The sequence below is a fragment of the Penicillium brevicompactum genome, assembly GCF_028827555.1.
Source record: "Penicillium brevicompactum strain IBT 35665 chromosome Unknown utg000005l_segment0_segment0, whole genome shotgun sequence".
NCBI classification, from domain to species: domain Eukaryota; kingdom Fungi; phylum Ascomycota; class Eurotiomycetes; order Eurotiales; family Aspergillaceae; genus Penicillium; species Penicillium brevicompactum.
In genome coordinates this window covers 1945499-1969926 of record NW_026623208.1, presented here as the reverse complement: position 1 = coordinate 1969926, position 24428 = coordinate 1945499, and the positions used below count along the sequence as shown (strand labels likewise).

The 24428-nt window shown below is 49.4% G+C and overlaps 8 protein-coding genes across 8 annotated transcripts; 2 read left to right on the top strand and 6 right to left on the bottom strand.

The window, feature by feature from the left end:
- Window positions 1-636: 636 nt before the first annotated feature.
- On the bottom strand, window positions 637-3821 carry N7506_006574 (putative serine/threonine protein kinase (Kin4); the record flags this gene model as incomplete). Its single annotated transcript, XM_056955867.1, has 2 exons — window positions 637-2508; window positions 2562-3821. 2 exons carry the CDS (start codon window positions 3819-3821, stop codon window positions 637-639), a joined length of 3132 nt encoding a protein of 1043 aa, XP_056810201.1.
- A 3165-nt stretch (window positions 3822-6986) lies between these two features.
- N7506_006573 (uncharacterized protein) lies at window positions 6987-7679 on the bottom strand (the record flags this gene model as incomplete). The annotated part of the gene is made up of 1 exon (XM_056955866.1): window positions 6987-7679. The coding sequence occupies one exon, from the start codon at window positions 7677-7679 to the stop codon at window positions 6987-6989; it is 693 nt and encodes a 230-aa protein (XP_056810200.1).
- An 808-nt stretch (window positions 7680-8487) lies between these two features.
- Window positions 8488-10043, bottom strand: N7506_006572 (senescence-associated domain-containing protein; the record flags this gene model as incomplete). Its single annotated transcript, XM_056955865.1, has 2 exons — window positions 8488-9353; window positions 9407-10043. 2 exons carry the CDS (start codon window positions 10041-10043, stop codon window positions 8488-8490), a joined length of 1503 nt encoding a protein of 500 aa, XP_056810199.1.
- A 1849-nt stretch (window positions 10044-11892) lies between these two features.
- N7506_006571 (uncharacterized protein) lies at window positions 11893-13845 on the bottom strand (the record flags this gene model as incomplete). The annotated part of the gene is made up of 3 exons (XM_056955864.1): window positions 11893-12706; window positions 12762-13109; window positions 13163-13845. 3 exons carry the CDS (start codon window positions 13843-13845, stop codon window positions 11893-11895), a joined length of 1845 nt encoding a protein of 614 aa, XP_056810198.1.
- Window positions 13846-14258: 413 nt separating this feature from the next.
- Window positions 14259-17094, top strand: N7506_006570 (5'-methylthioadenosine/S-adenosylhomocysteine nucleosidase family protein; the record flags this gene model as incomplete). Its single annotated transcript, XM_056955863.1, has 4 exons — window positions 14259-15396; window positions 15444-15733; window positions 15809-16283; window positions 16496-17094. 4 exons carry the CDS (start codon window positions 14259-14261, stop codon window positions 17092-17094), a joined length of 2502 nt encoding a protein of 833 aa, XP_056810197.1.
- Window positions 17095-18070: 976 nt separating this feature from the next.
- On the top strand, window positions 18071-18889 carry N7506_006569 (Ser/Thr protein phosphatase superfamily; the record flags this gene model as incomplete). Its single annotated transcript, XM_056955862.1, has 1 exon — window positions 18071-18889. One exon carries the CDS (start codon window positions 18071-18073, stop codon window positions 18887-18889), a length of 819 nt encoding a protein of 272 aa, XP_056810196.1.
- Window positions 18890-18938: 49 nt separating this feature from the next.
- On the bottom strand, window positions 18939-19670 carry N7506_006568 (YdeI/OmpD-associated family protein; the record flags this gene model as incomplete). Its single annotated transcript, XM_056955861.1, has 1 exon — window positions 18939-19670. One exon carries the CDS (start codon window positions 19668-19670, stop codon window positions 18939-18941), a length of 732 nt encoding a protein of 243 aa, XP_056810195.1.
- Window positions 19671-21384: 1714 nt separating this feature from the next.
- On the bottom strand, window positions 21385-22832 carry N7506_006567 (glycoside hydrolase family 28 protein; the record flags this gene model as incomplete). The annotated part of the gene is made up of 4 exons (XM_056955860.1): window positions 21385-21675; window positions 21733-22186; window positions 22242-22387; window positions 22437-22832. Coding segments are annotated over 4 exons (1287 nt in total), but the record flags the coding sequence as incomplete, so codon positions are not given.
- Window positions 22833-24428: the final 1596 nt, after the last annotated feature.

The following is a 24428-nucleotide window of genomic DNA, read 5'->3' as shown; positions in this document are numbered from 1 at the left end:
CCCCAGAGTACCGAGAACCAGCAACGGGGAACGAAAGCCCGAGAAACAGCCGCCAGCACAAAGCCACCCTCAGTAAGAAGTGACGGGGTATTAATGGACATGGGTGAATTGAAAAAAATTGACATAAGATGAAATAGTGTCACAATTGAATTATCGTCGCAATGGCCTCCTGTAGAGGAACAACGAAGAGCTATGAAAGGTGGGCAGAATAACAAGGCAAAGGGGGGTGAATAGAATGCTCTGAAGAAGATGGGTCTCACTTTACAACCAGAGATAATAGTAACAGGAGAAGAGAATGCAAATGACATGTGGGTGTAGAACGGGGGAAACAGGGAAGCAAAAAAGAAAAACAAAGACATTAGGAGCAAGGAAATGTATTCAAACAAAGGAAAATAATGAACATGCTAGATAATTAATCAAACACCCAATGGATGAAGAGTTATCGCTCCATGCAAGGGGACAAAAGCAGGGTATCACATGGTATCCAAACAACCTCGCTGCTCTTTCAAGCAACTAAAAAGAAGCATAGAATGATTGGGGTTGAATCTGCTTAGATCAAAGCCAAGCTTGATTGATCCATCCAGTCTCAGTCAGTCCCCGTGGATAATTGGGAAGGTATTCAATCAGAATACAAAATCAACGGTCATCGCCAGCGCGAGACTTGGCCCGTCTGCGGAAGAAATCCATGACTTTTCGGGCCGCTCCGGAGCTGCCAGAGTGGTGGGACCCGTCGCGCTCGTACTCGTAGGCATCTGCAAACTTGCGGTGGTTCTTTTGCAAGACTCCCGGTCCACGGTTTGATCGACCGACCTGCATAGACTGCCTAGGCACACTGTCATAGTTGTAGTCGTCGTAGTAGCTGGGTTTTGATCCCTGGCTTTGGTTGTGGTTGGAGTATTGGTCTGCAGAGTTCTGATAAACTTGCTCGGCCGAGGGCAAACCATATGAGGAATCATTAGTGTGGTCGAAATGGGTCCCTAGGTCGGCAAATTGTTGATCGATTTGAGCTTCGTAGCTAAGAGGCTCGGGTTCATGGCGACCATTCTCTGCGGGTCGCTCGCTGACCATACCCATGGCATCCTGCGTGCTGTAGCTTGTCGCGCGAGGGCGGCTTTGGCTCTCAACCTGCGCGGGGCCCGCAGGGCCTGTTGCTGGGCGCTGTGGAGCTCGGGGGTCGACTGGGTGAGGGGCCGGCTGTGCTTCCTCCGGAGTCTGAGCGCGAGCGGTGCCGAATCCTCGGAAAGAGAAGGATTGCGGCAAAAGCGAGAATCGACGAGGGCGATTCTCCGCGCCGGCTTCGCTGGCCTTGCGGTTATGAGTTTGCATAGAACGACGAGAATCAACAGACATTCTTGAGTTCTCCCTTCCAAGCGGCTCCTTCATGCTAACCGGAGGATAACGTTTATCTTTATTGTTTCGAGGCGCATTGGGCTGTGACCCGCGGCCACCGAGAATGGAAGTAGAACGCCCGAAAAGTTTGTCGCTCAGGCTAGACACAGTGTTGGACCTCTTGTGACCCTTTGGTGGCTCCTGTCGCGGCGTTGTGTTGAACACAGGCGGCAATTGCTGGTTTTGAGTGCTGGGGCGGCTGACAGACGAGGTGTTTGCGTGTATTGGCTCCTGTGCAAGGGCAAACTGTCTGCTCTTTGGCTGAGCCAAGCTCCCCTGGGTGTTGGTTGCGGTAACAGTAGGAGCCACAGGCTGGCCATATGAACCACGAGATGGCAGCCGACCAGTGTTGCCGAAGGAGTTCATGGAGCCACCAGTGGCCGGCCGGGTGCCCTGAGGGATTGCGGCCGTGTGAGACCCAGTAAGAGCTGCATTGTCTGAGGTAGAGCGCGGGAAGTGACCAGGCAGCGGCTTGTTGAGGTTGAGGGCTGGCGCTTCTGTGGGTCTGTGCGAGGGCTCTGCATATGCCTGCGCGGAGGCAGCGTTGTGGGCCTCTGAAGGAACGGGGATCCTGCTGCGCGATGGGGGTTTCTCCGCCGGGGGTTCGCCGCGAGTTGTTTGTGACTGAGGCGCAACGTACTCGACTTGTACCGTCCTGCGCTTGGCGTCACGGGGAGTGCGGGACTTTTCGGTTGGCGGTTCTTGAGAAACATCTCCTGCATGATGACTGAGGCCACCGACAGGCGGAACGTTACTTTGTGCTGTCTTTGGTGGTTCACGTACGGAGGCACTTCGGATGAGAGGAGGTGCTTCCTTTTGTGCTTCAGCTGGGATCGTTGTGTTGGCAATATCCACGACGTTGGTTGTGCTGCTTGTGATATGAGACACAATGTGTGAGAATTCGCTTAACCAGCTGTGTCGGGCAACTTCGAACAGGTCTGCACGTTTCCGAGGATCAGGCACGAGTATTCGCCTTAATAGATCACGCGCGTGGGGTGTGACATATTCGGGGAATGTGAGAGGAGTGGTGACAATATATTTGTAGAGAAGGTTGATGTTATCGCCATCTGGGTTTGCTGGGTCATCGTCGAAGGGAAGATATCCAGCCAGCATAGCATACTGTGATTGTAGGTCAGTCAATGTTGAGCTATTCCGGCCAAAGTAGAACATACCAAAATCACACCACAACTCCAAACATCAACTTTCCGTCCTGTGTACAATGAATCGCTCACCACAAGCTCCGGAGCCGCATAACAGGGACTACCACAGCTTGTCTGCATCAGATCACCCCGTCGTAAACCATTGGGACCAGTCTTGTCGAGTCGCTTTCGCTTCACATATTCTTTATTGGTCAGGTTGTATTCAATTTCCTCGTCGAGCGGGTCAACCGGGTCGAAGGTATTGGCGAATCCAAAATCTGTGATGATGATGTTGCGATTGCGATCAAGCAGTAGGTTCTCGAGCTTGAGATCGCGGTGTACGATTCCCTTCTTGTGCAGATATCCAACTCCGGAAACCAGCTGAGCAAAGAGCCGGCGTGCGGAGTTGTCCTTGAGATATCGGTTGTTCAGAATATAGTCGAATAGTTCACCTCCCGAGGCGTATTCCATAATGATACCGATATGGCGATCCGTTTCCACCATTTCGTGAAGGCGCACAATGTTGGGATGAGCCAGCTCGCGCAGAATGGCAATCTCGCGGTAGATCTTCGGTAATCTGCTGGGGTTGTGTCCCAAAGTGTCTCTTCGGATGAGCTTGATGGCCACTTGGATACTGCCGTCGCGCTTCCAACCCAATTTGACCTTTCCGAACTCTCCCTCTCCGAGGGTTTGGCCGAGGATGTAGGAGCCAAACGTGGTTTCTTTACGTTTAACCACGTTTCCATTGTTGGCGTAATCGTGACGACTCCGAGGTCCGCGAGCCTCTTCGGTGCCGTCACTGCCAGCGAAACCAGACGCGGCATTTTCCACTTCGGCTTGTCGCACCTGCTCCCGTTCTTGATCGACGATCGGATCACTGGCAAACATTGAATTGATGACTGCGCTTGGCTCTCTAACCAAGTTTCCTTGATCAGAAACACCTTCGACTTCCGAGTCCGACGGGGCTGCGACGGGTACTGTCTTGGGTTGCTGCACTTCGCGGGATGTCTCCTCCGGATGGCGCCTTGAACGGCCATTTCGGTCTTCCCGTGTGCGGGAGCGGTTTTCTTTTCGATCGGATCTGCTCTTGCCGTGTCGTGAGCTGCTTTTCTCTCCGTTCGGGCTGCGCCGGCTGTGGTGTGTTGACGAGGTCCTCGGCGGAGGGACCGGGGGCGAACCTAACATGTCGGGATAGGCTGCACGGGCATGCTTCTGGGAGGGAGCTGATGTGGTGGTCGATACGGATGCGGCATGGGCGGGAAGTGGCACAACCTGTTGATGGGAAGTGCTCATAGCCGGAGAAGCTGTTCGGGGCCTGCCTCAGAAATGGCTGAAGAGAGGTCAGTAACTCAATTACCCAAGAGTGTGCTGCGATGAGAAGTGAGCACGCGCTGGGGAGCGCTTCGAGCGACGGCTGACAGCGTACCTTCGTCTAGTAAATGCACAAAGCCTGGCGAGACTTGTGTGACCGAGACAGCTTCTGCGGTCAATTGTTGACAGATGAATGGTATCAACTGCGATTGGTACAATTGGCGCGAGGGAGCACAAACACCTTTCGGGGGTGACTCGTAAATGTTGGGGGCTTGGGGCGACCGGTCGCACTCGCCAAATCAGGGTTCGAGGCGCAACCTATAAACATTGAAAGATATGTCAGTATGTCATCTCCACCAAGATCTTTATCATTAATCGCGAAAAATGTGCCGTTTTGGCGTGGAATGGGGGATCTGACAAGATCAGATCGCAGGAATGGGGGGGGAAGCTTCCTTACCACCAATCGCGCAACAACCGTTGGATTCGGCTAGAAAATCACCCAAGACACCAGGTCGCGACCTTGGGCAGAGGTAAAGACGCGTCGAGAAACCGAAAGTTCCTCGAGAAACGAAACGAAAGCTAAAGATACCTGCTCTGCTGTACTCCAGAGTCCCCAGACCCACGGCTTTGCTTCAGGGTCGCACGTTCGAGAAAACGGACAAACGCGGCAGATGTCTCAGACGCGATTGTAGTTCCAATCGAACTCAGATTCAATTGCGACGGCAGTTGAACATGATCGAAGACAGGGTGAGGGGCGGACAAGGGGCGCGAGGGGGAGGAAAAAGACGGGAAGCACCGGTCGGGGATCCCGAGTTGTAAAAAGGGGGGAAAGAATAAGATCTCCCCCAAACAAAATCAAAGAACGAAAGAAAAGAAAAGAAAACAGAGCAAGCCGGGGAAGCTCAGAAGAAGGTGAAGAGGGAAAAGAGGAGGTGAGATACGAGCAGGTTTGGTATTAGTCGCTGTTAGTCTGGGGGAGGCGGGTCTGTGAGGTTTACATTGCGCAAATTAGGATTATTAGCTAATTGGGTATATATCTCAATGCTCTATTCTTTTCTGTTCTCTGTCTCTGTCTTTATTCGGGAGTTGATTTGAATTCTAGTTATTACTCCTAATTATATGCTGAATCAATTCATTAAGGGACTGGGTACGGAGTAATGGGTACACTTGTATAATACCCCCAAGAATGATACATGTAGTACAAGTAGTACAAGTAGTACAAGTAGTATACACAATATAAAATCCCTTGCCTACGGAGTACTAAGGGCTCGAGATCCTCACATGTGCCAAGGGAGGGCATAGCTAAAGAGGCCGGTTTCATAAAAAGCTAGTGCGAAAAAATAGGGGGTTGCACCGGCTGTTTCGAGTGTTCATCGAGTGGACACCTGAGGACGATCGTCATCTTTACTCTCCCAGAACAGAAGCTCCAGAGCTCTGAGATCTTGCTTTTCGGCTTGGATTGAATTCTATTTTAAAAAAAAATTCAAATTAACATCAGATCAATAGATCACAGATTAACCATGGAAATGCTGTGCAGTAGTGAGAACTCCCTAGCTTCCTCGAAATGTCAATTAGCGCTCCGCTTTGCAACGTTGCAGCCCTACTATAGGTCCCCGTACATTGTACAGATTGAATCACGGCGGAATAATTGGACCCTTTGAGAGTCCGGAGTACCCCATCTATCCCATACCCGTGGACTCTGTGCAATACGGAGTACTTCATAGAGAGCCTTTACTCCAGCGGCTCGTACTAACCGCGGTAGGGGCAGAGTGACCCACGGTAACATTCCGATCTAAACAGATCTTGTCCCAATTGCAACCTCAATGACTCCAGTGTACGAGTAATGTACCTGAAGATCTAACCTTACTTCAGTAATCACACCATGTACCCAATGGGTACTCCGTACTCCGCCATTATATCGAATATCAAATCTGCTTGCAATAACACGTTGTATTGTTTTCACCCTAGATCGCCAATACAGCTTACGGAGTACATCCAGCCAATTCTCACTAGTAAACCCTCAGTCCCATTGGGCAAGGGATAGTGGGCCGCAGACAGCTGTCAGCGATGCGCTGGCATGTTCGCCATCTACCCTCTTATCCAATCGATATCGGATAGATCGACCGGCCGTAACGCATATGAGCAGTCTGGTCCAATGCCTGTCCTAGCCGTTGCCTACATGAGACTCTCACCCTCACCTCCTCAAAAACCGGTCTTTGGTCTGCACTCTATACAAATCAGGTGGCTAGGAAAAGACGGTCTGAGTCGGATTTGAGCTCTGAGCCCTGCGAATTCGCCGTGCCACCTAGTCAGAACCCAAATCCCATCCAATCGTACCTGAACAAACAAATTAAACAAACCTCGCATACGATGCAGTCGGAACTTTATTGTGTTGACGCGAGCTATCCATCAAAATTAAATTATGCATGAAGCTTAACACTTCAAGTCTGGAGATTGTACGGAGTAGATTGGGAATTTCTATTCCGTCGCTGCTGTGTATATCCATGGATGGACGTGAACCAAGAGAGAAAGAGAGAAAGATAAGACGACAGAATGACAGAATGATACGAATATCCCGTTCCACTAGTCGCCCAGCCCCCAGAATTTTAACGCTTACCCCCTGGCAGACGACACGCCGTATGCAGGAGGCGGTGTGGGGCTCGACTGACAACGTTTTGCCTGCATGTACCGCCCTCGCGGTAGTCCGAGCTTCAGGTTGCCAAATCCCGCCTTTACAACAACTCTTCTTACCAGGGAATCAATTTCAAGTAAAAAACAATTTCCTTATTTGTGACATCTCTCCGTTTCATTTCTGCCCTTTAAAATTGGTAGAAGCCAAATCAGAGAACAAGTTTATTGGCTCCTGCCGATCAAAGCTATGACCTCGGGAGCTTGTGAAGACTGACCAAGGAAGCGCTCATCTCCAACCAATCTGTGATAGGTGGTTGGATTTTCCTGGTATCGATTGCTTTCATTTGGCTAAGCCCAGGAAGATATGCAACTTCGCTAAGCTCAATGGCCACAATCATTGGACTTCTGTAACGCTTTGTTTTCTTCATGGACGCCACCTCTCAGTCTCAGTTTCAATCATGCTAAAATGAGAGCCGAGTTCAAGTGTATGAAGATGTGGAAAAAAACAAGTCTTTATCAAAGATTCAGAGGTGCAAGTGGCTCGTTCCCTGTGAGCCCTCTTTCTCGAAGAAGAACATCCCGATCTTCAAGAAATGCTTTGTATGCTGGTTTCGGGACAGTCCTATCTTCATCCTCCCATACTTGGAGTTGACGCGTAAGATTCTTGCTTGGTTTGACTTTCTGCTTTGATTGAACAAAGGGCAACACATCTGCTTGCGACATGTTTAATTTTCGCATGAGATAGGCAATGATAACAGTCGGCGAGCGTGATATCCCAAGATCACAATGAATCAATATCGCTTCTAAAGCTGCCCCATGCCTCTCATCAATGATTCCATCGTCGCACTTGACGGGCAAGGGACGCAAGGAGGGTAGAGCTGGCGATGCCATTTCGTCGATCATGTCACAGATATCCTTCATATGGACGAGGAGGTCTTGTGTCGACGAATCTACACACTGAGTCCATTTGTGACGATGTTCTGGAACACCGGCCTCTCTTGTGGTAGATTTCCACCATACCCATCGAGCATCGGTGAGAGAGATAATGGCGTTGATGTGGTTCTCTTGCAACATTTCTCGTTTGTGGGATGCCTCGACATTTCCCAGGTAGAGACCAGGGACAATCTGCCGCATCCGAGCCGTCCATGCCATCTGCCACCTCCTTTCCCTCTCCTCTTGAGTAATTTGTCCTGTGGCATTTTCACCCATGGCAATAGTTTGTGATTCTGCTTCAAGGCTAGGGAGAGATTGCTTGTGAGGGGAAATGCATGTTTGGGAATCTTGATCAGGAAACCGATCTTTGTCAGCATTCCATGGATGGATAGATCCATGGATCTCAAGATTCAAGCCAAATCCTTATTTCTACCATGTCTTCACAATTTTTGCTGCCCAGAACCAGCAGAAACCAAGACAGAGCAAATCTTCAAAATCCATCATCTACAAGTGACTCCGGGGGCATTACATCAGTGGCTCGGAAAGGGGCCACTTTGCTGATGTCGACTTGTCTCTGAAAAAGCAGACCTCAGAGGGGACAGGTCCCATCGACAGTGAAGACTGTTTCCGCTCTACTGGCGTGGGCCCACTGTCGGCGGAGCCTACACGTACGGAGTACTGACCATGACCTGCTTGCCATCGCGTTTTATGCCCACCACCATACCTACGGAGTACCTTGGTAACGGATCCGAAAAGTCGCCGTGCCATCCAGTCAAATCTCCGATCCCATCCAATCATACTGAACGAATTGAACGAAGTAAATGGACCTTGCATACGATGCAGCCGGAACTTTCTTACGTTGATGCAAGCGATCTATCCAAAAATAAATTGATTATGAAGCTTTACACTTCAAGTTTCGAGATAACAAAATGGGGAATTCCAGCCGCCACACATAAATGAAAAAGAAGAGATAGATCGGTACTTCGCACAGGGTACGGAGTACCCAGAATTCCGAATGGAGTAGAGAGAGACGTTCAAATCCCCATTGCACCGGCCGAGTCGCCATGCCCAGCCCCTAGAGTTTTTAACGCTTACCCCCTGGCAGAGACATTGTCCCCGACGCGCCGTACGCAGGAGGCGGTGTGGGGCTCGACGACTGAGGGCCCCGCGCGCCCGACCCCGAAGGGCCCGCAGCGCTGGCGGCGGCTTCTGGAACTTGGCCTCCATCTCCACCACCAACCACAACCTGCTTGCCATCACGCATTTTGCCCACCACCATACCCTTGGCTACGGATTTCAGAAGCGCGCGGCGACTGACGCCCGTGGCATCAATATACACCAATCCGACATTCTTGATACCGCCCGTCAAGTTGGACGCGACGGTACCGGCTTCGTTACCATAGCGGTGGTCAATCATAGAGCTGGCCGCATTGGCACCGGAGAACAGCATGTTCCGAGCGCTTTGTTCAATGCCGTCGGCTAATGTTGAGAACGCGATCATCGATTTGTTCATCACGCCTGGCTTGTAGTCTTGGGGCGGGTTTCGCTTGTCGATCCCTTTGCGTTTTCCGGACTCTTGCTTGCGCGCAAGAGAAGCTCCTAGGTTCTGCGCGACCTTTCCGACTTGCCCGACTGTGCGCGCCGATAGATCTGCTGCGCCGTTGGAGAAGTTGCCAACCTTGCGAATGCGCGCGTGCGTGGCATCCGAGAAGGTCAAGGGTTTGGGGACGGGCTTCGTTCTCTTTTGGAAGCTCTCTGCGCCGCTGGCAATCATTCCTGCCAGATAGCTGGATCCGGTAACCACCAGACGCGATGCCGTAGCTGAACTTTGAACGAGTGTGGAGTTCTTATAGGCCGGGTGTCGGGCCATCGCTAGGTATTCTTCAGAGACATTGCTGACACTGACGCGGTTTCCTTCGCCTTCTGCGGGGAGTTCAATCCCAACGGGTCCTGTGGAAATTATTATGAGCTGCTGGTCCGGTATCACGAAGTGCTTCACTTACTCTTAGATCCAGGTTTCACGTCGGAATCCTCCACCACGTTATAGCCATCACCAAGCTCTCCGACGACACTACCGTCTTCCTCGTCAACCAACACAATCCGCCCATGCGCATCTGCGTTTTTCTTGTCTGAAGACCCAACATAACCCTCGCCAGGTGCGTAATCGGCGGGGTTATAAGCGGCAAAGTCTTGAGCCTTCGGGGGAGGGGCTCGCTCGAGGAAGGCTGTACACTGCGCAAGGATCGATTCGAACGTATCAACGTCGTCTTGTGTTACGTTGTTCGGGCCAGAACCGATGCTTGGGAATTGGACGCGAATGAAGGCGCCGGCATCGGGACCCATGTCCCAGCGGGGGATGAGGTAGCTGTTGGGAGGCTGGTGGAAGATCTGGGTTGTGGCCGGGATTGCGATATCCAGCTCGGGTGGAAGGTACAGGTGAAGGTAGAAGTCGTCTTCAATTGAGTCCTCGGGGGACTCGGTGCCGGGCCCGGCGATGGCGGTGTTGGTGGGGACCATCAACAGAGAGAGGGTTTGAGGGCCGGATGGCGTGAGGTCCTGCTCTTCACCATCTTGGATATGGAATGCGCGAATGTTGCTGACGCTGTAGAGCAGACGGGGATCCTGCGCTGCGCTCGACATCTTGTTGATTGCCACGATCGGCCTGCTGTTGCTCCCAGCTTTAGTTGCTGCTAATGTAGGTATGACGTCGTTCGAGTCTCACTTAGTGGTATGAGAAAGCGAAGAATCTCTATCGAAATCGTGAGAAATTTGAATAATTTGAATTCACCTAGGGAAGGAAAAGAGGGACAATCTATTTCAGGCCGCAACGAAGGAGGGGTCCTCTTATGAGATCATGTCTCGGCGCTTAGATAAATGGAGGGCTGTGTTGCGCCACAGCACCGCCACATCGCCATAGTGAGCGGGTCTCAATATTGCGATCGACTAATTTGATTGGATATCGTTACCCCGGAGTGAATGTCAGTCCCATGGTCCCCTCGTCGATTTATCGAAGGTTGCTGCAAGAGGATTCCAGAATGTGTGACAAGTGGATAGAGAGCCAGCTGGAAGGTATACATGTCAGCAGCTGGAAAGCTTCTGCCTTGTAACACATTCCAAATGAGAAGTTGCTGCCATCACCTCGGTGAGGTACACCAAATTACAGGGAGAGTGATTTCATAGTTCGTAGAATACATCATCGATGATTAGTTTCCCCTATTCCGAGCTCTCAGACTTTATTCTGAAGCCGATTTCAATTCATTCGGGTCTGCTATGTTGTTTACACATTTGAATGTTCAGCCACGTATCTGAAGGAGTCATGGTAGAGATCCTATTTGCGAATCTCAGTCCGAATGTCACGGGGACAGTGTTGTAGGGAATGGTGGCTATGTTCTTTTTCTGGTGTGACCTCTTTGCTTCATGTTTCCTTGAAATGGCGTCTTCGGGTCTTGTTCAACAAGAGTAGCTTATTGGGGATGATTGATATGAATAACACAAAATTTGACTGTAGTCCACATTTCAATAGCTCTACAACGCCGTGGCAGGCGGCGGAATTGCTACCGGCTGGCTTGGTTGGGCCATCTCCCCCGGCCATCTGCTCTTTCCGCCTCTCGTATTGCACATGTATCAGAGAATATCAGATAATTCCTGGCGCTTGAGACTTTTCCCTTTCCATTTTAGTGCTCACCTCTTGCCGCTTTTTGCTCTCAGAATAAAATTGAACACGCCTCCGAGCGCATTGATCTGCTCATTGAGCACCTGACTGCATGTTTTCTTCAGATGAACCAGGGAACTGTCGCCGACGGGCATTGATAAACCAATTGGAGACCTGCGATGGATGAGGTTAACATACGACCACAACTACTGAGTAGTGGAAATTTGTACCTGAGTAGACGAGAGACCAGTCCCCGTCGCAAGCACCCGCTTGTCCTCTTCACTTGGAAAAGGGTGGTCAATGTGCTCGTGAAGCCAGACACGTAGAGGATCCGTGACAGCTTTGGGCAAATTGCCTCTTGTGCGGCTCGCCTCGTGATCAAAAGGATCTTTCGTCATTCCAAAATCGGTCTGTTGACCGCGAGGAAGCATCTGAGGCGAGAAATAGTCGCCTGTCCTCGGAGAATCCGAAAAAACAGGTATAGGTGGTTTTTGGCCTTCCGAGGAGCTTTGTAAACCCTTGGATAAAGTCTGGGCATCTTTGGAGGCAGTCTCTTCTTGAATTAGGACACTCGAGTCTCTTATTTTATTCATGTCCTGGTTAACCGAGCCCTCTATGCGCTCAGAATACGATGGTGATAGAGGGTTCAGCAGCAAAGAGATATCCACTTTGGCCGGTGGTAGAAGTGGGCGCTTATGAAGAGGCAAAGTGTTAGGGACGATCTCGTTGTATTGAGCTCTAGATCGGTTTCCCAGTAGCTCTTCCGCATAAGTTGATGTACCGTGGGCTATCTCTTTATTCAAAAAGGGAGCTATACAGAAATCGCTGTTAGATCATCTACGAAATTTGGTGGTGCATGGTCAAAATACCTAGGGAACGTGATTCTTCGCTTCCAGAAGAGTTTTGTGAATCCATCGATGAAGGCTGGGTACCCTGGAACACTGCCCCTTGGCTTTGGACACTCGGATCTTTTATCAGATCCATGTTCTTGTTGACCAAGTCCTCTGTGAGCCCAGAATGCGGTGGCCATGAAGGCCTCAGCCGCACAAAATCGTCCGAATCAGGTCTTGATTCTTTTGGTAACCATGGGTCTTCCCCAACCTCATAGGCGTAACCCTCCCTTGAACCAGCAAGTATAGGTGTGATAGCTGGTGGATCCTCTCTACAAACTGTTGGGCGAACTTCGACGCCCGGTAAGCTTCGCTTGGTCGCGTCGTTTGATATGTCAGATTCTGAATCGGCGTCACTACTGTCCTTTTCATCCCTCGGAAGGCTTGCCAGTGAGATTTCCTCCAGGTGTTGTCCAACGTGAGTTGCATAGGCTTTTCTTGTTTGCCAACCACGTTGGGAACATAACACACATTTGTACTCTCTAAACTCTGGTCCCAAGACTGCCTCTTGTGCCTCGGAGATTGCTGCTGCTAATCGACTTCCTGGCATTTGGATATTATGAGACACAGAATAATGCTCGACAAACGAGTTTTCGGTGGTGGTGAGGGTATTGCATACAAAGCAGCGCCACTGTTTCTGAGTGAAGTGTTCGTTGAACTCATGGTCGGCCCACAATTTACGGGTGGGGAATGTCACCAGCGCATCTTCACAATCTGCATGTGTACAGAGGTATGACTGCAAGTCTGCAAAAACATGCATCCTATTCGGTCAGCTATTATGCAAGCCTATCGCATGATAGCATCTTAGATACGTACTTCCAATCAATCCGAGTTTGCAAAGATATCACCTTTCGGCAATAGTCGCACTGAAAAGGGCGTCCGTCGCTCTGTGGCAGGGAAGGTACTCGAGGACGACCGTGAGCCTCTATCCCAGGCGTTGAGAGATACGAGGTATGGGAGGCAGCAGAAGCGGCATACTGTGACATTGTAGGTGCAGATGTTCCAATACCAGAATCATTGAAAATCGAACAAGGTTTGAATAAAGTCACAGTGTCACGATCCACAACATATGATTGTTCTTCACGTTGCGCTCTGATCCGAATGGACCTCTCCCAATTTGCCTGGGCGAGTCGCTCAACCAGGGGTGTGAGTCCAATGCAAAACCTATGTTTTTAACGAAGAGCCCGGGCAAGGAGATACCAGAAACAGTAACCCACCTATCTTGAATGCGCATGGCAAAAGGCTGCGCACTCTGTGAGAATCTCATCACATTCTCGGAGGACGTCTGTTGTGATTCCACTCTACCCTGGGAAAAGGCAATTCGCTTGTTTATCAATGGTGCTGTATCCATGAGGCAGCTCACATAGCAATGAATTCGTCCAAATTGGTTTGTTTCACGCTCAGAAGAAGAGGATGAATCATCGGAAAACTCGTCGTCTGAAGACGACTCGGAATTCTCGTCAGAGGATAGCATTATCATTGTTTTCTCCAACTGAGCATCAAGATCCATTGCAAGACTTGATTCAACGTCTCTTTGGTCTCCGCTAATGGCGGCACTGTTGCAATCCGTCAAGAAAAGCCTCAGAATACTGCCGATTCCCTTCAAATTCTCAATCACGTTTGTTTTCAGATGACGTGATTGCTCCAAGATGGCGTCGAGGTGGCCGGGAGGGAAGTTCTCTTCCCACAGCCGGATGTCGGCAACATCCTTCTTCAAGGTGTTCTTGCGCGGAATTTGTGATGTGAACCGGAATCGTGATCTCCAGAGGTAGACCAGTGCAGTCGAGCAGGTATGATACAGAGTTTCGACAAAGCCGATATTTGGATCTTGAGTACTGTGATCACTTCTTGAAAGCACCCACTCACTGAGTGTTTGAGTAAACTCACTTGCTGGCTCCATCGTGCTGCTGTCTCACCTTTGGGTCAGTCTCAGAAAGCGCGGGGTTGACGTTTGGGGGCCGAAATATCAAATGCTTGAAAATGTCAACCTTCGGGATGAGTTATTCCTCGGAAAACCAACCGAGTGTTAGCCAACCGTAAACGCCAGTAACTTCGAAGCTTCAAGACGTGATACAATGTGGGATGAAAATGAGGGGAGGATGAATACGCCAAGGGTATTGTATTGTATTCCGTCATATTTGTTTGTACAACCCCCTAACAACACATAGCGCTAATGCACGTGGTGAATCATTCTTCCGGCTGATCCCCTCGGTGAACATGCGCTCCTCCATCTGAAAATTATACCTAAGCGCCGAGGGTGACGTTGTGAGGCTGACCCCTATAGCCCGGGGTAACACCTCAGCAGGACTTACGATGAGCGGCCCAGTGCGTCCCAAGCACCGAAGAGATTTCGACGTCGCTGTCATCTGCGCGCTACAGCTGGAAGCCGATGCTGTAGAAGAAATCTTCGACTGTTTCTGGGACGAAGATCGCGATCGATACGGAAAAGCATTGGGAGACCAGAATGCATACCGGACTGGGGTCATCGGAGATCACAATGTTGTCTTGGCATACATGCCTGATATCGGAAAAGGGCACGCAGCAAGCGTGGCAGCGAGCTTCCGATCGAGCTTTCAGGGTATCCGACTTGCGTTGATTGTTGGTGTCTGCGGAGGGGTGCCAGGCAGAACAGAGAACGACATTTTTCTTGGCGATGTAATCATCAGCGATGACATCGTCCCATACGACTTGGGTAGGAGATTCCCGGCAGGGTTTCGACGCAAAGGTTTTGCAATCAAATCTGCAAATGCCGAAATCCAAGCCTTCTTGCACAAACTAAGAAGTCGCAAAGGCCGTGAAAATCTACTCGGCAGGACCAACCATCATCTTGATACTCTGCAAAAGCAAAATAGTGACTATCGCAGCCCTGAGAGGGACCTAGATCGGCTTTTCAAGCCGAGCTACCATCATCAACACCATGGTCCTTCAAAATGTAGAAGGTGCCACAAAAACGAGCTTTGCGTAAAAGCCCAGGAAGCAACATGTGAATCTTTGAAATGTGACCCGAAGAGATTGGTCAATCGTCCTTACCCATCGCCAAGCGGGACCAACATCCACTTCGGGCGGATGGCTTCCGGTGATACAGTCATGAAGTCTAGCGAGGACCGAGACAGAATTGCAGCAGAGGAGAATGTTATTGCATTTGAGATGGAGGGTGCAGGGATTATTCATAATCTGCCTTGCATCGTGGTAAAAGGGGTGTGTGACTACGCTGACAGCCACAAGGACAAAATATGGCAAAAGTACACTGCTGCGACTGCTGCTGCGTGCATGAAATCATTACTAGAGCAATGGGCAATCATTGATCAGTCGAAAGAAGAAAGCAGACAGCGTGAGGATCTCATAGGAAATGGTTCCTCCTGTCACCTTGACACATCCCTATCAGCTCATTCTAACAAAGCACCCTCGCCGCCAATTGAACATGACATCCAAGATGATGACCTGCTGCAAGGTAATATTTCTTGTTCTCGTCTCTTTATCTTCAACTGATCATTGTAGTTCTACCGATAATTATATCGAGATTCAAGAGTACGCTCAGCTGTTTCAAACACCACAAAAAGTTCTTGCCAAAAGATGTTGATCTCAGGAGCACTTTAAGAACCCAGCGTGTTGTGTTGTTGGAAGTTATGGAAACCTTGTCTTCAGATGCTTCCGACGCTCTCAAAAATCAGATTGGCTCGTCGGAAAACCTTTGCCTCAAACTGGGTCTAGCAATCCGAACGAAACTCGTGGAAGTTGAAGAGACCACAATGCGTCTTCCTGTCGCTACTAAGGCGAGAGAGCAGCACGTAAATGCTGCAGACATTCTCAAGGCTAGTCATCTACGGTAGCCCTCGCCACCACAGAAGCTAATCGACATACAGGACGCCGTAGAAGACTTGAAATCCATGGTCCAGGTCTTTGCATCCTCTATTCCCCACCCGAAACAGCCTAGAGCCTCAAATGAGTCGCACATTGTGAAAACACCTCGAGGGCGTCGACAATTCCAGCAATTCCGCGTTGTCAGGCAAGCGGCTTGTAGCCTCTACGATGCCCTTGGGACAGCCTGCAATGTGCATGCAGTCCATGATGTGCACATCTCTCTCCAACCGGACCTGGATGGGAAACGAGTGAACTTCAGTTTGGCCATTATCCAAAATGATAAGTTGCAGGCAAATACAATCTGGATCAATGTGGAATCCACGGTCAGCCCCCTGAACCAATTTCTCAACCGGCCTTTCCAACAACCTCAGATGGCCAGTCTGAAAAACGACCAAGACAAGATGAAGAAGCGCAAAATCCACCAAGGTCTCGTAAGCGCGTTCAGTTCCAACTTCTACAAGAGCCTTCACAATCAACGTACCTCGAGAAATCCATGCTTGGATTTCCCGATCTATACTTGCAACGGAATTTCTGCGCCTTGGTCGAGAGGTCATTACGTCGCCAAGGATGTAATGAATGCATCGGCTTGCTCAGAGACAACAACGCCTGTAAACTTGTGGCATATATGGGAAATCAAACCAACAACGCAACGACCTCAGCATCATTGTCCCAGCTGATATGCCTCTCAGGAACAGACTCCACTAAAAGCATGGGCCAATATGAGCGAGTCCGACTTGCCAAAAATCTCGCCACTGCTTTCCTTTACTACCATTCTACCCCATGGCTCAACGAAACATGGCGTAGTGAAGATGTTCAATTCTTCGGCCCTTGTGACTCCTTGCTCCACCAGGCACACCATGTTCTACCCTACATGACCACATCTATAAGGGCTGTTGGTTCCTCGATAAATGCCCAGCGTCGATCGTCCGATTACACTCACATCCGCAACCCTGTATTGTTTGGACTGGGTGTTATGCTTCTAGAACTTGCATATCAAGCTCCTCTCAGAACCCTACAACAACCAGTCGATCTCGAGAAGGGGGAAACACAGGGATTTGCCGATTGGTTCACAGCACACAGATTGGTAGACCAAAGCTACCGCATGGTGAGTAAAAGCTACAAAACCATCATCAAAAAATGCCTATACTGCGACTTTGGGCATGATAGTGACTTTGCGAGCCCTGCGCTTCAAGAGGCCTTCTACCATGACGTCATCACCGGCCTTGAGAATCTTGAGAGAATTTTCAGGGAATTGCAGCTTGATGACCCAGAAATAGATGTGATGTGATATGAGAGGAGAGTGTCGGAATTTTGGGATCACCATTTGTTCTACGCATGGTGGCCATGTTGCACTACTAAGTGAGCAAAGATTGATTCAAGAATTGAAGAATTGAATGACAACATATTCAAAAGGATCAGGTATAGCTCTTGCGCGACAGGCGTATAGCTACCTAGGTACAATATATAGGAGATGCGGTTAAGCATTGTGTAATGAGTTCTTTGACCTTTAAGCGCCTTCTTTGAACTCTCCAGTGTTGGAGCGAGCTGACGTTGGCTGTATCCTCACTTTGGTAGCTGCATCTTGCCAAAGATGGAAGAAATGCCGTTCGAAAATGTTGAAGCTGCACAGGACACCGGAGATCCTCATCCAATCCAAGTGGAAGTCTAGTTGTGGAAAACAGATAGGAATGAAAAGGTTATTTTTGAGTGATTGTCTAATCTTATATCTCTCTGTAGATCTTATAAGGGCTAGGATAATAAATGTGGAATCCGTTTATTTTTATCTATTTTGATTAATTTGTTATACAGGATTGAAGTCCTATATATAAGTTTTTGTGAAACTTTCAGCACTTACTCTGTACCTATTCCGTTCTGCCCATGACTTTTTCATCAACTGTTCGTCAACTGGTATACATATTGGAACGGGGATTTCTAGAAATTGCGCCCACAGAGGCCGTTAGCACAGCCGATTCTTCTTGTTTTGATTATTATAACAGATAAATATTCATCCTGTACCATAGACCCCGTAAAGTCATATGACCAGTTAGATGCTTACGTACCCAAATAGGAGCCCCGGCCCGGGGCTTTGAGAGGTAGGAGTCATATTCTGGAATTACAAGGTATCCTGGTGTCGATACTTTGGGACGCAGCTTCCAAGGTTGCTAGTGATTCTCCAATTTTCTTCCTTTTTTTTCTCGCTCCTACAAGACTTGCGAGCTGCATTGCCTCGTCGCATTTGTGCATGGTCTTCCGTTCCCACCATCATGGAGATTCAAATAATATCCGATCTCCATCTTGAGACCCCAGCCTCCTATGATATTTTCGAAATAACCCCCAAGGCACCCTACCTCGCTCTTCTGGGTGACATCGGAACTGTCAAGGACACCGGCTTTTTCCCATTCATCGAAACCCAGCTGAGCAAATTCTCCGTCGTGTATTTTCTTCTGGGCAACCATGAGCCATACCACTCTACTTGGGCAGAAACAAAAGAAGAGCTTCATCGATTCTCTACCTCTGTTAATCAGCGACGTGTTACGCCGGGCCAAAACGAAAAAAACAAATCCGGTTCATTCGTCTTCTTAGATCAAACTCGATATGACGCTTCAGCGAATGTGACTGTATTGGGGTGCACGCTTTTCTCGCAGGTAGACGAAACTCACAAAGAGCACGTCAGTTTCGGCCTCAATGATTTCTACCACATCAATGATTGGACTGTCGAAGAACACACAGCCGCTCACCAGTCAGATGTGGCATGGTTGAACGCCCAGGTCTCACAAATAGCTACCGAGGAGCCCCATCGAAAGATAGTAGTGTTTACACACCACAGTCCGGTTACTCAGGACGCCAGGGCAGTTGATCCAAGACACGCGAATAGTCGGATTTCATCGGGCTTTGCCACCGATCTTTCTTCGCAGGAATGTTGGAAAAGCCCGTTGGTACGGCTGTGGGCATTCGGTCATACACACTTCAACGTCAATTATGTCGAGGATGCAGGCAAAATGGTGGTGAGCAACCAACGGGGTTATTACTCTTCCCAGGCAAAGGGGTTCGATGGAGATCTTGTGGTGAAAATTGATGAATGATTTCGGCCTGCCAAACCCAGCTGTCTGCATATTTGTTTTTTGGTTTTCATCAAGCTCTTTCTGTCTCGGCGTCCCCGTTATCTGTCACTCTAAGGCGACTGCTTCGCCTTTGTTTCTTAGTCACAACGCTTGTAGAATCACCACTTTTTGTCGTGATATCAGAGGCTCCCTTGCGCTTGGTTGCCGATTCCACTTGCGCAGCAGGCCATTTCCCTTCAAGTAGCGTTTGTACTAGTGTCTTGATTCGGTTTTCGCGAGCCTTCGGAGAAGCCGTTTGCACGCGCCACAACACAGCATACCGGTCGCTTTTATTCAAAGACTCGAAAAAGGATGCAGCAGCGGGCTCCATATTCAAAGCGATCGCGAAATCATCGGGCACGGTTATGGTAGCGGGGCCGGCGTAGGCGCGTTCCCATCGGCCATCAGCCTTTGCAGCTTCCACAGCCGCGAGCCCTGCCGGACGCATTCGATTGGTTTCTACCAACTTCCCGACCGTTTTGACATTCTTTTGGGACCAGATACTCTTGGCCCGGCGTGGTGTATAACGTACCAGCCACCAATCCTTGTCAAGCGCGTTGGCGCGACCGTCGATCCAACCAAAACATAGAGCTGTTTCGACGGCTTCTGCGGTGGTAACTGACGGTATTCCGGATGCTTTCTTTGCAAATTTTAGGTAGAACCCTTCTAGGGTTGTATGCTCGCGCTCGAGAAATGCTTCTAGTTCATTGGTGCTAGAGAATGAGTGCACGGGAAGATCCGTTGGAGGTGACTTGTCGGACATTGAAAGTATGGTCCTGTGCTCAAGTGGCAACTCCTCGGACGAGTTATAGAAATGGTGTTTTCCTTTGGCTTGGGCGCGTAGAACTCTTGTTTGCTGACAAGGGGCGAGGTTGGTTGTTCCAGGTGATTGTCAGCCGATGGTGCGCCGGGCTGGGCTGCTCCGCACTTACCCCAGGTCTGCACCACGTCCCAAACTTTGCGAGCTTTCTCCTAGCCCTGCTCGGGGTGATGTTGGGTTCATTTAGTTTAGCATGACTTCTCGAATAATCAGATCAGCTGTCAATTTTTCAACCTTGGCAGGTTTTTGCCTATGTGTACATTCGGCGCTCGGATTCATCCGCTTCAAGCCCCGGAGGTCAATCTCTATGGATATATAGTTCTGCGAAAGATGCGGATTCCCATCTACTTTTAAGTTGAGTTCGTAAACTAAAGTAATTGCCACCCAAGCCCTGGGGTTTAAAACAATAACCGAACTTACAGGGCATGCATACCCTCGACTATGCCGTGGTATTGATATGTTGGTGCATATCTGGTGCGCCAAACAGACAAAGTGAGCTAGCAGTACTCCGTACCCATGAGCCCCGTTGTCTAATCATCGCACAATCCGTGGACACAACCATAAGTATCGAGCTTTACAGCATAATCTAAAAATCCTGTTCAAGCTTCGGAGCCTTCGCTTGGAATCGTGGAAGCTCATGTGGCCCACCACCGGGCAATTTCCAGCGGGGGTTTTAGTCCATACTCCACACCCGTGGACCACGGTCGGGAATCCGCCTACTTGTACTCCGTACAAACCACCAACATGAAAGATCGAAGAGTGTATACATGCAAGCTCGATGCTCCCAAGTACCCTCTATTTAAATAAACACCGAATAAACACTCAAAACACAAAGTTTCGGACCACAGGTTGAGTAAGAAAAAAAAGATACTATTTAATCTGCACAAAAATATTGGACGAGCGGTGGATCGAACACCGGACTTTTCGCAAGCTTGTGAAGGCGACTTCTTGCAAAGCGAACACTCTACCACTGAGTCACACGCCCCAATTGATGACTACAACCTCATTCAAAATATCTATAAAGAACACATCTATTCGGACTCCAAATTTGTTTACAGCGGAAACCTGAGTTCAGAGACATCTCGGCAGTGCGCTCAGTAAACCACTTTGCATGAAAAAGGGCCTGAAATCTTACAAAACATTCATTCGGTGCCTAATTTATCTTCACCCCAAGGAATGTTTGGATTGATGGTGTCGGTCGGAGGTTTCAGCCTAGATTTTGGCGAGATAGCAGCAGCAGCAGCCCTGGAGTCAGTGTGTTTTAGATTGTGAAGAACACCTTGAAAGATGGCAAAACTGTTCAAGGTTATAAATATTGTACCAGCTGTGCTAATAATTGACCTAATGGTTGAAAGGGTCGAGATGCACATGGTTTGGGAGCAAACTCGGCACTTTCATTTGAAGTCACTCTCAAAATATCTACTTGACGCTAAATTAAAGCGACAGAAGTTTGCCGTATACGCACAACCTGAAACGCAACATGGATCGCCATAGCCTAACAGTCCCGAGAGAACAATTGAGAGGCTATGTCTTGTAATAATCGGGTGGAATGTGTAGAATTTGAGAATAATTTACATAGGGTACACCCGGAGGACAAGTGATCACGGCAACAACGGCAACCACGGCGAAGTCGGTGAATTCGGCAATCTCGGCCGGCTTACGAAGGGCAACCAGTGGAAGGGTAGTTGCAGGAGCTAGTCTCACCACCACCAGTAATAGAAACATCGGTGAAAGTGAAGCCGGAGCAGCTATCATCACCACAGAGAATATAGTAGTCATAGGCATCATCGGTGCAAGTACCGGTGATATCAGTGAAAGTAACGTCACTGATGCTGACGCCGTTGGTGGGCTCCCCAGTGGGGCCGCCATTGAGATAGTCCTGCTGGATGTCGATACCGTAGTCGGAGATACCAGACATGGTAATGTTCTGATAAATAATGTTGCTGACCTGTAGACGGATGAGCACTGTTGTGATACTAGGAAGGGTTGGCGGCGATCAACTTACACTACCAGTAGTGTCAGAGTTACTCTTGATGCGGCAGCCATTCTGGCTGTCCACGACCTGGGAGTTCTTGAAAGTGACAGTGTCGACAGTGTTGTTGCTCTTGCCACCAATGGAGCCGATGCTCAGACCGTGACCACCGGAACAGTAGACATTGTCAATCACGATCTGAGTTCCACTTGTGACGGCAACACAGTCATCCTGGTTGTAGACAACAATGTTTTCCAGAGTGACATAATCACTGGAAGAGATGTCGAATCCATCGGAGTTGTGCGCGGCAGCATCGTCACCGCTAGCAGAGTTGGGCTCATCACCGTCCGAGTTGTCCAAGGTAAGGCCGGAAATGGTGACGTGCTGAACACCGGTGATATCGAAACAGTGAACGGGCCAGTTCTTGATGTTGAGGTTGGTGATCTGAGAGTTGTAAAGCTTCTTGAGGACGATGAAGTGGTCGGGCCTAAACGATTGTTAGTCATTGAATGTGAGTGATAGGGTAAAGTTGGGATGCTCACTTGTCCTGACCACCGTTTGATCCCTCGCCATCCCAGTAAGCTGCTCCATTACCTTCAATCACATGGCCAGAAGCTCCAGTAATGGTGATATCATGACCAGAGATGACAATAGGATCGAAGTCGTCATCGAAGGTGTCACCGAACGTCTATTGTTGATAAGTATTTTGCAAGTAAGGATGGACCGGAATTACCTACGGTGGTACCTGCGAAGGTGACGGTAGCACCAGTCTGAAGACTCTGCAAGTCAATCGTGCTAGACGGAGGAGCAGAGATGTTGGAAAGCACAATGTTTGTGCAAGACTCCACAGCGGAGGAGATGGAAGCATAAGCAGTCACCACACAGGACGATCCTGTTCCAGCAGCCTGGCTGACCGACTGGGCAGCGACAACGGCAGGCGCAGTGGTAAGAGATGGTTGAGTAGAACGGGTGACTTTGACGAGTGTCGTGGGGGTACTAACGACCGCAGGGGCAGTAGTAGAGATTGGCTCGCTAGGGGCAACAGCAGTGCTAGTAACAGCCTCGCTTGTAGCCACGGGGACCTTGGAGGAAGCCGCACCAGCGGCAACGGTGGCCCAAGCCGTATCAATACAGCTGCATGCACTTGACAAGTGCTTTGTTTTATAACCACAAGCAGAAGCGAAGGCAGGCAAGTCTGTGGTGGCAGTCACTGCACCTGTAGTGAAAGTTGCACAGAATGCCTCAGCCTCAGATCTGGATGCAGTGTACGCAGCGGCACAAGCATCGTTAGCAGGATTATCGCAGCCCAAAGCCAGGGGCAAAGAGTAAGCAAAAGCGCGCTGCGCATTTTGGAGAAAAGAATGTATGAAAAAGAATGAAAATTGAACCTAATGAAACGACGGGAAAAGAGCGACCTGGGACGACATGCTAAGCAATGGGCCAAGACAGGCGTTTTATAGCAAAAAAGCTTCGAATCTAGACTTGGCAGACCTCACCCCGCCTGAGTTTTATCAGATTGGGCATAGTAGAATATTGAGAGTGGATAAGACGTTCATTTTGATTAGTGACGCGTCGCTTACTGGTGGATTATTGGACAGGTCGCCCGCTGTCAAGGGGAAATTGCACGGGGCGTGGGATGCACTTCTGTAAGAGAAACCGCTAGTCCAGGGGCAGTGTTGCCGAGTCGTTTCAGCTAGGTGGGAAGTGAACGGCATCTCGGCATATCTATACCAAAGTGTCCACAATGCCAAGCCGAAAGTAGCATTAGCGTGATTCAGGATTGCTTGATTCTTTACAAACACGGCCGCTCGCTTGAAAAAAGTCCCCGAAGATCTTGAACGTGCTCATAGCATGATTCATGTATGGATGAGCCAATGGGGAAAAAGCGAGGAAAGAAATGGTGACCTAGATGGAGAGAGAGAGGCGAAAGAGTACTCTATCTGAGAAGAGGGTCAAACAGAGGGGGAAAACTTGGAAACTTGGTACACACGTTGTGCTCTTGAACTCTACCTTGCACTTTCTTGAGAACGAAGTACTTCTCTTCCCTAATTTGTCCTACCTGGAAGCTCCATTGGGCGCGAGATGCTCCCACATAGGAAATCTCTGCTTTCAGTACAACTATTTCCTCGTCCAATTTGAAAATAACTCCGGTAACTTCGACGAAATGCTTGTACTGGTGGCCTTCAGGCAACAAAAAAAGTCATCGCTGGAAATCGACACCATCGCTCACAGAACGCACCATAATCACTGTATTGCCGTGGACTTCGTTCGGGTTTGGCCGAAGATAACCGTGCCCATGGAAAAGATGTAGAGCAGGAAACTGCAATGAATCTTTTGGCTATGCAGAATGTTTGTAGCTCCGCCATTTTCGCAGAGCAAGGCGCTCTATCAACTTGCATTTCTGAAAATTGTTGCACTTTGAATGCACTGAAGACAGGTTGGGCATGGTAGTGCTCTCTGTTGTCTCCTTTCCCCCGAGCTGTCTCATTCAACAACATGACTGGAATGTGTCACTTGATTTACTAGAATTCGCTTGTCTCTTTAGTTCAGCGGGTTCAGTCGGGGATTTGGCCAAGCCTGCTTGTGCAATGTTTTCACCCTCGCCCGGCAATGCACAGAGTGTTCGGCTAAACCACACGAGACTCGGTAATCACCCCTGTAGCTTATAAGACCTACATTTGCTTGCCGTGAGAGCAAGAAAAGATTTCATTCAGCATCCAACGCTGATT